The sequence below is a fragment of the Lampetra fluviatilis genome, chromosome 56 (genome assembly GCF_964198595.1).
Source record: "Lampetra fluviatilis chromosome 56, kcLamFluv1.1, whole genome shotgun sequence".
NCBI lineage: Eukaryota > Metazoa > Chordata > Hyperoartia > Petromyzontiformes > Petromyzontidae > Lampetra > Lampetra fluviatilis.
In genome coordinates, this window is record NC_136330.1 from 4,877,339 (window position 1) to 4,891,953 (window position 14,615).

At 56.7% G+C, this 14,615-nt stretch overlaps 1 protein-coding gene across 1 annotated transcript in view; it reads left to right on the plus strand.

Moving 5' to 3' along the window:
- Window positions 1-14,615, plus strand: part of LOC144950157 (cAMP-dependent protein kinase catalytic subunit PRKX-like) — a 175,355-nt gene that overhangs the window by 97,079 nt on the left and 63,661 nt on the right. Inside the window, exon 6 of the mRNA XM_078880220.1 lies at window positions 11,184-11,279. Coding sequence (XP_078736346.1) covers window positions 11,184-11,279 — 96 coding nt within the window. The remainder of the gene's footprint in view (window positions 1-11,183; window positions 11,280-14,615) is intronic.

Genomic DNA, 14,615 nt, shown 5'->3' on the forward strand with positions numbered 1-14,615 from the left:
CTGACTCCCTGTAACCCACCGGCTCTTTGGAGTCAGCAGCAGCAGCAGCGAGGGTTGATGGATCGCACGCGGATGGGATTGTGAAACCCCCACCCCCCCCCACGTCCTGAAATAGTTCGTTCGTTCCCGTGAACACGCGTCTTTGTGCCGGGCCGGTGAGTTGGTTCGATGCCGGGGGGGTGGTGCTTTGTCTGATAGGATTGGGATGGTTTAGTTGTTGTTTGTGTGTGTTTGTGGTGATTTGTTTACCTTTCTTGAACTCTGCACTTCCTGTCGTGTTTTCGTACTGTTTGTTGTTGTCACGTTTGTACCCCCGTGCCCCGACTGAACATCTGCGAGAAAGAGCTTTATTGACCGTCGGATCCCTTCTATCGGGATGCGTAAACATCCAGATTCAAGTAAGCCTAACTCTACCGACGAGAGCGTTGAATGCCGACACCGATCGAGGCTTTTAGTACGTCAATGTCCCGATTCTCATTCTGAATCGGCTGCCTGTGATCCGCCGCTTTGGAGTCGGCAGCAGCCAGGGTTGGCGGATCGCACAACGATGGGAATTGTCGAGGAAGAACCGCACTGCCACTGGTTGCGCAGCAGCAAAGCGTGTGGACTAAATCGCTCGCCGTTTACATCTGTTCGGGGATCGAGCGTTGCACCCTCGCGTGGGTGCGTGGATTTTTTTCCGGGTGCTCCGGTTTGCTCCCACGTGTATTATCAACACTCGTATAATTAATTTGGCTGAAAACATTTTAAAATAAAAGTTCAATGGAGCAGCGGGATTCTGTTGATGAAGTCCTGTGACTAAAACTAAACTATTTTATTCACCAGGTAAAGCCCACTGAGCTATAGCCACCTGGTCACAAATGTTAATGGAAGTGGCTTATCATCACGTGCACATTTCTAGCAACCATATACTCTAAAACGTGTGATGTCGATTCTAAATGTGGAGGGGAAAACCGGAGGACCCGGAAAAAAATCCATGGTGAGAGAGAGAGAGAACGTGCAAACTCCAAATATACAGCAGGGGTCCGGATGGAACCCACGACCTCCTGTACACCAGGCGAGGTTGTTAACATCTCCTAGCCACCGTGATGATGATGATGAGAGAGAGAGACACGCAAACTCCAAATATACAGCAGCAGCAGGCGTCAGGGTCGGGATGGAACCCACGAACTCCTGCGCACCAGGCAAGGTAGTTAACATTTCCTAGCCACTGCCGGTTCCCCACTCGGCTGGGTGGCCTAAGGCGGGAGTTGGACTCGAACCTGCGACGTCTGGATGGCGAGTCCCCGGTGCCGACCACCACACCGCTTGCGGCGGCGTCGCACGACCGCTTCTGTTGGGCTCCGTTTGCACCTCCGATTGGCACGGTTTGGCACCGTACGGTGCGAAAGAAGTTCAATACGCACACGTGCAACATACACACACGTGCAACATATACGCACATGCAACATGCGCACATGCAACATGCGCGCATGCACACGTACAACACACGCACACACAAAGACACAGAGCCCCTGTATAGCCTCAACAGACTGTTGGGGCAAGTGCTGTTAGCGAGCACCTATGAAGGCTGGCACGGCACACGAGGGGGTGGGTGGCCCAGCACCACGCCCGGCCGCCTTTGTCTCCCTAGTGGCGATGTTTATACACCGCACCAGGTACTCATTTGAGGATGAGTCGACCTAGGGGAGGCCCAGGACCGGTTCAGATAATCGTCACTGGTGTTGGCCGTGAGTGGGGATTGAACCCGGGTCGCCGGGTTCATAGCGCAGCGCGCTAACTGCTTCACTATCACTCCCCACAATACAGACGCACACACATGCACACACACATACACACGTACATCCAGAGCGAGACCACTGGGGGGCTATTGGGGGGGGAGCTTCCTCCGCGTGCATCCTCTGGTGACCGTCTCAAGGACATCAACCCGCCACCGCTGCGGTTGAGGAAGCCCCCTCCCCCCCCAAGCGGACGAGACCCAGATTCGAACCCGAGCTCTCGGCGTCGGCGGCTCCATGTCAGAGGTCGCAAACGGGTTTTGATTCCTTACCCGTACCCGTACCCGGCCGTACCAGGGTCGCAAACGGGTACCCGTACCCTACCCGATACCCGGCTACCCGTACCCGGCCGGGTATTGGGTAGGGTACGGGTACCCGATTGCGACCTCTGGGATGAAGCCATGTTGCAGGCGCGGGTGGGTTGATTCTAGGAACTTGAATTGTGAGAAGAGACGAGACGTTGGGAAATGAGTGACAAACGGTGACTCGCCGGGTATCGGGTAGGGTACGGGTATCGGGTACCCGGTTGCGACGTCTGCTCCGTGTGCACGCCACGTGACCCCAGGCCCCTTGAGTCGCCGTTGGTGTTCGCGGTCGCTCGTCGGACGGAACCGGTCGGGCGCCCGTGGGTTTCACCCCCCCCCTCTCCACCCCCCCCCTTTCCCTCCCCTCCTCCCCGCAGTGCTTCCCTAAGTGAGCGATGAGAAAACCTCTCAGAATCTCTTCTTTTGGACCGGACGGAATCCGATGAGCTAAGAGGTCCATCTTTTTATTTTTCTCCCACCCCTCCCTCCCAACACGTGTCCAGCGGATCGGATTAGACAACCCACGCCGCCGTGGGGGGGGGGGGGGTGGGGGGGGGGGTGGGGGGCCCCGTCGAGACCCGGCGGCTCTCCGGGGGTACACGGGGATACAAGCGAAGCCTCCGCCCCCCCCCCTCCTTCTCCTCCTCGGAGTAAACAAAATGGGGGGGGGGGGGGCGGTCGCGGTTACTGCGCCCGGACGGGATCTGCCGCGCTGATTGCAGCGAGACGCGCCATGACCTCACCGCCAGCGGAAAATTCTGCCGCTGCTACTAACCCCCCCCCCCCGTGACACACGAGTCAGGAATGGATTTGAATTTATATATATACACGTTTTCCCCCCCACTTCCTCCCCTTGAGTTTTATTTTCAGTCTCCGCTCTCCCCCTCCACCACCACCGCCACCGCCGCCGTCCCGACTGTAAACAAATGAAAAGTGGAGCAATTGCACGTTCACCACCACCACCACGTCCTCCCCCCACTCGCGAGCGTAGTCGTACGGACTCGCAGGGTTTGTCCAAAGGCGTCGGCTGCCAGAAGACGGCGGCGAGCGGAGTCTGCGTAATCGATCCGTGGCGCGCGGAGAACCTCGGTCGCTCGGGGTGTTTGGGGAGTCTGGCTGCGGTGCGTCGGGAGTTGAGCGCAGTGCGGCGCGGGGCGGAGCGGGGACGTCTTTCTTCCACTTCCCGTCTCGTTTCATTCCCTTGTTTTATTGACTTCTACTTCGCTCGCCCGTTTTCACGGGCGGGTTTCTGCCCGCTGCCCTCCACGTGCGCCAGGAACGCCGTGATCTCCCGTCAAGGAGGGATCGGCAAGCCGTTGCGGTCATCCTAGCGGCGTCGGCTGCGGCTCTTGGCTCGCCTAATAGGGGTTTTTCCCCTTCTTTCTGGCAACAAAACTGACACCTTTTGCAAGGGATCATGCTTACGTTAACCACAATACTTGCAGTCAAATGCAAACAAAAAACAATACTCTGATAATGTATGCATTGTCTTTGAAACTGATTGGTCCACATCAGAGACAGCTTTCTTTAGAGCCTCGTCTCATATGGCGTTCGACCAGATGACTCCAAAAGGCGCACAGTTCAAAAACAACGCACTACCAGAGTAATGAGAGCTCGGGGTGAGGTCCCATGATGATTTTGGCTCGCCGTCGAACGGAGACGGCGGCTTTCGGGTGCGCCGCCGCGGCCGTCTGGAACGCTCTCTTTCCCTCCGACGTTCGGAAGCCGCGGCAGCTGCGCGCTTTTAATTCGTCGTCTGGATTGACGAAGTCGTATTTCTGGAGAACCGCGCGGCGCTTGCAGACGCGATGCTTTTGCAGCCGTCCGGAAGCTGCTGAGAGCTCCGATGCACTTTTAAATCTCGATTCGAATTTCATCACCATCATCATCATCTTTTAAATCGTCACCTAGATTGACAACTTCTTGTTGTCGCTTTGAGGTTGTTGACGGCTGCGTGCGGTGCAAAAGAAGTTGAACGTAGTGCATTCTGGGTTTTTATTCTCAGATGTTTTTGGGATGAGTTAAGCCCCTTTCCCATTCCGACGACGCGGTGGGGAGGGGAGCACACGTACGTCGTCGTAACGGAGTTGGAAGTCAGACTAAAGTAATAATAACTTCATCGGTCCGTCGGAAGACGTACCAAGACTCCCGCAATGACAACGTCAACAACGATAATATTTAAAATGCACAACGCGGCATTCCATCCTAGGATCCCAGTGGGCAACGTGTGAAAAGCGGGAAGCAAAAACGGAACCAGAGGCCAGGCGACCAAACGGGAGAGGGAGAGGCCACGTGACAGAGATGGGGTTTTCAAAGCAGACTTGAATGCATCTGCCGGCTCCGATTGCCCGACTTCAATTGGCAAAGGGCGTCCCCATCCCTCGTGTGCCACGCTAACGAGGCCACGCGGGAGAGGAGGGGAGGGGGGCGCGTGCGGTCGCGGCGCTGCGAGTGACGACGTCTTGGTAAGGACAACGCGTTTGCGAGATTCGTCGCGCGCTGTGGACTTGCAGACGTCTCTCGCGACTGGAAAGGGGTTCTTGAATTCTGTCACTGCGGGGGGGGGGGGGGCGGGAGGGGTCACAGAGGTCAGGCCCAGCTGATCGGGGACACCGACCCACCGCCACCACCACCACCACCACACCCTGCGGACGTCTCTCGCAACGGGAATGGGGTTCATTTAATGATGAGTTGTGTTCGTTGTAGCACGTCGGAGGAAACCGGAGCTCTCGGAGAAAACCTACGCCTTGCTCGAGAGCGGGGGGGGGGGGGCAACACTCGCTAACTGCTGCGCCACCACTCCCCATATACACAGCCACGAACGCAGGCTGTTGGGGCAAGTGCTGTTAGCGAGCACCTGTGAAGGCCGGCACGGCACACGAGGGGGTGGGTGGCCCAGCACCACGCCCGGCCGCCTTTGTCTCCCCAGTGGCGATGTTTACACACCGCCACCAGGTACTCATTTGAGGCTGAGTCGACCTAGGGGAGTCCCAGGACCGGTTCGGATAATCATCACCGGTGTTGGTCGCGAGCGGGAGTCGAACCCGTGTCGCCCGGTTCGTAGCGCCACACGACCGCTCCCCATACTCGCACACTCGCACACTCACGCACACACTCACACACACACACACTCGCACACTCACACACACTCACGCGCACACTCACGCACACTCACACACACTCACACACACACACACACTCGCACACTCACACACACTCATACACACACACACACTCGCACACTCACACACACTCACGCGCACACTCACGCACACTCACACACACACACTCACGCACACTCACACACACACTCGCACACACTCACACACACACACGCACACTCACACACACACTCGCACACTCACACACACTCGCACACTTACGCACACTAACACACTCACGCTCACACGCACACTCGCACACATACACTCACACACACTCACGCACACTCACACACACACTCGCACACTCACACACACTCGCACACTTACGCACACTAACACACTCACGCTCACACGCACACTCGCACACATACACTCACACACACTCACGCACACTCACACACTCACACTCGCACTCGCACACGAATAGGTTAATATTAATGCTCCTGTCTTATTAGGTAACTCCCATCTGTAGGAGTTTAAGCAGCAACAGGTGAGACGTGGAAATTTATGGCTTTTCCAATGGGCTAAATAATGGCCACAATTCGAGACAGGAAGGGAAAGAACCTGCGATGCTTTACAGTGGCTGGAACGCGCTTGCAATTCCACACAAAGACAAAGATGCCCTGTGTAGCCTCAGCCGCCGCGGTGGCTAGGAGATGTTAACTACCTCGCCTGGTGTTCAGGAGGTCGTGGGTTCGATCCCGACTCTGACGCCTGCTGCTGTATATTTGGAATTTCCGTGTCTCTCTCATCATCATTATCACGGTGGCTAGGAGATCTTAACTACCTCGCCTGGTATACAGGAGGTCATGGGTTCGATCCGGACCCTGACCCCTGCTGTATATTTGGAGTTTGCGTGTCTCTCTCTCATCATCAATACGGTGGCTAGGAGATGTTTAACTACCTCGCCTGGTGTACAGGAGGTGGTGGAGTTCGATCCCGACTCTGACGCCTGCTGCTGTATATTTGGAATTTGCGTGTCTCTCTCCACGGTCACGCGGATCTTTCTCCGCGTGCTCCGGTTTTTCCCCCCCCCTCCACTTTTAGAATCGCCGCGCGTTTAGACCATTCGGCTGCTCATGCATTTCCACGTGACCACGATGATAAGCCACTTCGTTGAGCTATCATTTGTGGCCAGGTCGCTTCTGAAGAAGAGTTACGTAGCTCAGTGGGCCTTGCCTGGTTAACACGTAGGCTTTCGCGACCAATATTCATAATTGGGGTGTTTGGGTTAGATCGCGTGAGTATATAAATGTGTCGTAACCCTCCACCACCCGACACAGCCAGGAAGGTTTGTCACGTAAACAACGCGCCATTGTTGTGGATTTCCTCCCCAACACACCGGTGGGCTGAAGTAGTACACTATACACTACACTACTATACACTATACGCTACTATACACTACACACTACTATACACTGCACACTACTATACACTACACTACTATACACTACACTATACACTACACACTACTATACACTGCACACTACTATACACTACACTATACACTACACACTACTATACACTGCACACTACTATACACTACACTACTATACACTACACTATACACTACACACTACTATACACTACACACTACTATACACTACACTATACACTACACTACTATACACTATACACTACTATACACTGCACTACAATACACAACACTACTATACACTGCACTACTATACACTACACTGTACACTACACTATACACTACACTACTATACACTACACTACTATACACTACACTGTACACTACACTATACACTACTATACACTATACACTGCACTACTATACACTACACTACTATACACTACACTACTATACACTACACTACTATACACTACACTGTACACTACACTATACACTACACTATACACTACTATACACTATACACTGCACTACTATACACTACACTACTATACACTACACTACTATACACTACACTACTATACACTACACTGTACACTACACTATACACTACTATACACTATACACTGCACTACTATACACTACACTACTATACACTACACTACTATACACTACACTACTATACACTACACTGTACACTACACTGTACACTACACTACACTGTACACTACACTGTACACTACACTATACACTACACTATACACTACACTATACACTACACTACTATGCACTATACACGACACTACTATGCACTACACTACACACACTATACACTACACTATTATCCACTACACTACAATGCACTATACTTCTATGCACTACTATACACTACAATGCTATGCACTACACTATACACTACACTATACTCTACACTATACTAGTAACTAATTGGCGCGTTATTTACGTGACAAACCTTACTGGCTGTGTCGGGTGGCGGAGGGTTACGACACATTTACTCACGCGATCTAACCCACAAACACCTTCATTGCGGGCCTCACCTGGTAGAATAAAAAAAAAATTAGGCGAGTGGCTTGTTTAACCGACTGTCCGGGGCAAGTTCTGCCATCGGCGATTTCGTGGTTCTCGTCCAGGTCGCCCGACCTCCGGCTCGAATGCGTCGCGGTTTTCCCAGAGGCACCTCCCGAGAAATAAACGCAAGCGACGGATCTTGCACGACGGCCGATGACGACGATGATGATGGCGGCGGGAGCAGTCGGCGTCTTGTGTTGGCTGGCCGTCGAACCGAGACGGTCGCCACACGGCGCGGCGCTTTCGGACGCGCTTCCGTTGGCCGTCTGGAACGCTCCTCTCTTCCCTCCCGATATTAGGAGGCCCCTGGCAGCTGCGCGCTTTACGTTCGTCACGTAGATTGACGGACTCATTTCTTGAGTGCTGTTTTTGGTGCGTTCAAATTTCGATTTAAAGCTTTCGTGACTGCAGGGATTCATCTTCTTGGTTCTTTCGGTAAAGTCACGTAGAAGGGAAATAATAAAATAATACAAATAAAACATAATAAAACGTCATTCAGACGCGTCATTCAGACGCTGTCTTCCCGACAGACCAGTTCCTCACCTGAGGACGGCTGCTTGCGTTGTGGCCGAAACGTTGTGAGAATTATTTTATGATGTTTTATTTTTATTATTGGTGGTTTCAGTTTGTTGTGCTTCCCCCCCCCGCACCTCCGATGGTACGGTGCGAAAGAAGTTCAACGTGCACGAGTGGCTGTGATGCCACCAAGGCGCTTGTGCCAGGCTAGGTGCACTCTGAGGTCACATGAAGCGTGGAAGGCTCGCTCCTGGCAGGAGATCACGGGACAGACCCAGGTGCCATATACAGAAGAACAAAGATTCTCTTTCCACCCCAAAGTGACTGTTGGGGCAAGTGCCGGTTAGCGAGTAGCACCTACGATGGCCGGCACGTCAACACGAGGGACTGGATGGTACCTAGTGCGGCGATGTTGAAACACGCCGCACCAGGTACTCATTTGGGGCCGAGTCGACCTAGGGGTGGCCCAGGGGCCGGTTCAGATAATCGTGTTGGCCACGAGCAGGAATCGAACCCGGGTCGCCGGGGTTCGTGGTGCTAACCGCCGCTACGCCACCGCTCCCCAAACACTCGCTCAAACACGTGCACACTTAAGCACCATTTACGCACGCACACCCACAGCCACCCCTCCTCCCTGCCCCCCACTGTGGGAATGTGGAATTTCCACGGCTGGCCCGAGGCCAGCGGCGCACTCAGCCCCGCCACACACGCACGCACAGGCACACACGCACACGCACACACACATGCGCACACACACGCACACACGCGCACGCACACACATGCACACACACGCGCACGTCCGCGACCTCGGGAGCGAAACCGCGGCCAAACGCCAGAGGCCCCGGCGCAGTCGCCCGCGTCAACCCGGTGACGCGGCCTGAAATCACCGCACCCTCGAGTGCTCCGATGTGAAGCGTGCCCCGTGAGACACACCCCCCCCGTTCGCATTCTTTCCCTCTCGCTTAATTCACCCTCTCGTCTCTCCGGTCGCCTCCGTCCGAAGCTGTCCCCCCCCCCCCCCGTTCGCAGTCATCTGCGACGTCCGTCGTCGCACGCCCCACCCACGGCCAGCGTTCTCTACATTTTCAGAGCCTGGAGTCGTGCGGGGATGGGGGTGGGGATGGAGTGGCGCGGGGGGCGGGGGCGGAGTGGCGCGGGGGGGCCCGGGGGGGGCGGAGGGGGGCGGAGGGGGGAGGGGTGGGGCCGGCGGGGGGGGGGGCAAGAGGGGGGAGGGGGTGTCGGTGGAGTAGGGGGGCACTTTTGCCGAAAAGACATCGTCGGTGTGCGTGTGTGTGCCACACGCCATTCGAAACGCTATTTTCGGGGGGTGGGGGGGGGGGTTTGTGACAGCAGCACGATGACGACGATTGCGGGGGGCTCTCTTCACGTCAGGGGCCGCACTAAAGTGCCACCAGGGGCCGCGCCGGTGGGCCGCGCGGGGCCTTGCGAGCGAAGGACACTGCTCCTACGCCCACCCGTCTCTCCCTCCGTCCATCTCCCGGTCCCACCCGTCTCTCCCTCTCACAGTCCCACCCGTCTCTCCCTCCGTCCATCTCCCAGTCCCACCCGTCGCCCATCTGTGCTGCTCTTTTCATTACCCCATTATCCGGCTCCCGTGGCGGGGGGCTGACAGCCGACGCGAGTGTTTTGGGGGGGGGGGGTTAGATCGCGTAAATACGTGAATGCTGTGTCGTTAAACCCGCCGCCCGGCACAGCCAATTAGTGAGGTCTGTCACGTAGGAGGGGATTGTCAGATTCAGAATGTTTATTTACGCCGGAGGAATCCGACGAGCTCCGAAGCTCTTTTTCACGGACGCGCGCGAACTGACGAGAGGGCAAAACCACAGCGGCAACGACGACGATAACGACAGTTACAACGATGACGACGACGATGACAACGATAACGATGACGACGATAAACGATTATGATTTCACGCGCAACCCGCGGCAGAAGCTCGCTGCAAACCGGAAGACGCGGCCACGGATACCGCTCCGGCGGCGATGGTGATGATGGTGACGCTGGTGGTGGTGGTGATAATGATGATGGGGGCGGTGATAATGATGGCGGTTGTTGTGATGGTGATGATGGTGGCGCTGGTGGTGGTGGTGATAATGATGCTGGCGGTGGTGGCAGTGATGATGGTGGTGCTGGTGGTGGTTGTGATAATGATGCTGGTGGTGGTAGTGATGATGGTGGTGCTGGTGGTTGTGCTGATGACGATGGTGATGAAGGTGGCGCTGGTGGTGGTGGTGATAATGATGATGGGGGCGGTGATAATGATGGCGGTTGTTGTGATGGTGATGATGGTGCCGGCGATGGTGATAATGATGCTGGTGGTTGTGGTGATGATGGTGGTGCTGGTGGTGCTGGTGGTTGTGGTGATGACGATGGCGATGAAGGTGGCGTTGGCGGTGGTGGAGGTGATGAAGGTGGCGGCGGTGATGACGATGGTGATGGTGGTGGCGGCGATGGTGGTTGTGGTGATGATGATGGTGATGATGGTGGCGGCGATGGTGATAATGATGCTGGTGGTTGTGGTGATGATGGTGGTGCTGGTGGTTGTGGTGATGACGATGAAGGTGGCGCTGGCGGTGGTGGAGGTGATGAAGGTGGCGGCGGTGATGACGATGGTGATGGTGGTGGCGGCGATGGTGGTTGTGGTGATGACGATGGTGATGGTGGTGGCGGCGATGCTGATAATGATGCTGGTGGTTGTGGTGATGATGGTGATGCTGGTGGTTGTGGTGATGGCGATGGCGATGAAGGTGGCGTTGGCGGTGATGGAGGTGATGAAGGTGGCGCTGGCGGTGATGATGATGGTGATGAAGGCTCCAGCGCCTCCCCGCCGTCGCGTGCGTCGTTACCGTCTCTCGTTGCGTCGGCCGCGAGCGTCATCACGCGTCGCCGCCCTCCTAACGCGCCCCGCCGTGCTCCCGCCCGCGTGCGCCCTCGCAGGCATCCGCCGTTCTTCGACGACAACCCCTTCGGGACGTACCAGAAGATCCTCGCGTGCAAGATCGACTTCCCCAAGCACATGGACTACTACGCCAAGTGAGCGCACCGCCAAACGCGCACAACGCGCACACCGCCAGGGCCACCAGCGCCGCCACCGCCACTGTCGTCATCATCATCACCACCATCATCATCATTACCACCCCCACCACCATCATCATCATTACCACCACCACCACCATCATCATCATTACCACCACCACCCCCACCACCATCATCATCATTACCACCACAACCACCCCCACCACCGTCATAATCATTACCACCACCACCGTTATCATCATCATCATCACCACCACCACCACCATCATCATCATCTTTCATCGTCATCGTCATCGTCACCACCACCGTCATAATCACCATCACCACCACCATCATCACCACCACCAGCGCCAGCGCCACCGACGTCACGGCCACCGCCATCATCACCACACATCACCACACATCACCACACATCACCACACATCACCACACAGACCGCCGGCTCACGTGCCGTTAGCGAGCGAAAGCAGTCGGCCGCTCAAGACGTCGTCGCTGAGTGACGCCGGTGCAGGGCAACGGCGTGCGGCTTTTAAGAAGGATAAATATGCAACGGGGGCGACGTGTCGGGCGACGGAGCGAGCGCCAGCTACACAACGGCGCCGCCGCTCGCCCGGGCCAACGTTGGCAGACGCACGCAGACGCACGCAGACGCACGCAGACGCACGCAGACGCACGGGCAGAGGCACGCAGACGCACGCAGACGCACGCAGACGCACGCAGATGCACGCAGACGCACGCAGACGCACGCAGACGCACGCAGACGCACGCAGACGCACGGGCAGAGGCAAGACGGGCGTCAAAAACGAACTCTTCGGAAGCGGCACTTTGGCAAACGAAGCCGAGAGCATCCGTAGGAAGACACGGCGGGTGGCGGTCACGCCGCGCCCTAGCGCGAGTGACACGTGTGCGCGTACCATAGGAACACGCAGGGCAAGCACGTGTGTGATGCGTGTACACGCACACGTGACTCACGCACAGGGCAAGTGTGTGTACAAAGACAAAGATCCCCCGGATAGCCTTAACAGACTGTAGGGGCAAGTGCTGTTAGCGAGCACCACAAACACACGCAAGGCAGGCGTGTGTACGCGCAAGACAGAAGGATACACCGCCAACACACACACACGCACACGCCATAACCCACTGACGCACGCACGTGCGCGAGCGCGTGTTTTTCCTCGCACGCGAAACACACGCAGAGCACGCACAGCGCAAGCGGCGCCACGGACGCTCACTCGCTCGCTCCGGCTCGCTCGCTCCGGCTCGCTCCCACGCACAGCGGAACGATCGCACGTGCGCGCGCGCCGGCGGGCCGCACGTGCGCGCGGCCGCCGTTTCCACGGGCCCCCCCCGCAGATATTCGTCGTCGGGGACACGCGGACGCGCCTGGGGAAGGCGGCGGCGGCGAGTCGCGGGTTGTAAATCGGCGTCCGGTCAGCCTTGAAGACATTTCGGGACCGTAGCTCGACGTTCGCGTGAGTTCGTGTCATCCCGTCGGTTGTTCATCGCTGTGGGAGAATCTGCTCCCCGTGGGGGGGGGGGGGCTGGTGGTTGGGGGTTAGGGGCCCTGGGGGGGGGATGAGAAGTTCAGCGTGCAGCTCTTCTCTCTGGATTCTGAAAATCGACTTTAAAAAAAAAAATCGCAAAGAGGAAGAGGTTATTTAAATTGTATTCGCTGCGTCGTCACGGCTTTGAAGAGCCCTTTACCCCCCATCCCACCCCTCCTCACCCGCCGTTTCAAGGGCCACTTTGGCCTACTCTGGCACGCCGGCCAGATGTCCTGCGAGCGTTGGGTGTGCGCCCGCCTGCACGTCAGCCCCAACACACGCCGGCCCTACCAGCCGGTCGTAGACTTGCATTGGTCGTGCCCATTTGTACCACGCTCGCTGGCTGGCTGCCTGGCCGGCTGGCTGGCTGGTCAGATGACCGCTGGGGGGCAGTGGGCATTTAAAAAAAAACATGGTGATGATGAGAGTGATGATGATGATGGTGAAGATGGCGATGATGATGGTGAAGATGGCGATGATGATGATGATAGTGATCATGATAATGATGGTGGTAGTGATGATAGTGTTGAGGATGGTGGTGGTGATGATAGTGATGATGATGGTGGCGATGTTTGTGATGATGATGATGGTAATGATGATTGTGGTGGTTGTGGTGATGACGGTGGTGATGACGGCTGTGTTGATCGAACCCGCGACCTCCTTGCATAACCAGGCGAGGTAGTCGACATCCCGCCGCCACCGTGTTCACCGCCGATAGGAGGCAAGACGCGCACGTCAGGTACGTCGCGTTTCAGGCCGACGGTTCGGCCGGAGAGGCGACGTGGCGTCGCGCGGGAAGGTTCGACGACGGTGGGGTCGCGTGGGGCGGTGACGCGAGGTGACCTTTCCAGCTCCCTTCTCCGGCTTGCGACAATCGAAAATAGTTTTCATTCATCTACTTCCGCCGTTCCCCCCCGGGAGGACGTCACACGCCACGGAGACGGAGCGACTTTGCTCGTGCTCCTACCGAGAGCAGCTGAACATTCTATCGTGGGGGGCGGGGAGGGCGGGGGGGGGGGGGCAGCGATAAAGCGCTGCTTTGGCTGTAACGCAACACCCGGCCGTAGGGTCTCCCCCCACATCAAACGATCGCGGCAACTTTGATGGTCGTGCTTTCTAACAATTCAAAAACTCATCACCCCGCCCCACCCCGCCATCGATTTTCGTATGCACGTGCGTTAAGTATGCTGAACTTCTTTCGCACCTTACCGACCGTGCTCATCGGAGCTGCGGGTGAAGGATGAAGAACCAAGCACACAAAGCGGCTCTTCAAGAAATGAGTTTGTCAACCTCGACGACGATGATGATTTTGAATCGCACAGCTCCAAATGGGCTTCCTCACATCGGTAGGAAGAAGCGTTCCAGACGGCCGCGGAAGCGTCTTCGCAGAAGCCGTCTTCGTTCGACGGGCGAGCCGGAAGCCGCCGCCGCCGCCCGGAGTTCGCGCGACGACGACGGCTCACTGCTCGTCAGAGGTCGCAAACGGGTTTTGATTCCTTACCCGTACCCGGCCGCACCAGGATCGCAAATGGGTACCCGTACACGTACCCGGCCGGGTACGGGTACGGGTACCCGTTCCCTACCCGTACCCTACCCGAAATGAGTGACAAACGGTTACTCACTAGTGACTCACGGCCTACCCGTACCCGTACCCGGCCGCACCAGGGTCGCAAACGAGTACCCATACCCGACTGTACCCGTACCCTACCCGTACCCAGCCGGGTATCGGGTAGGGTACGGGTATCGGGTACCCGATTGCGACCTCTGGGATGAAGCCATGTTGCAGGCG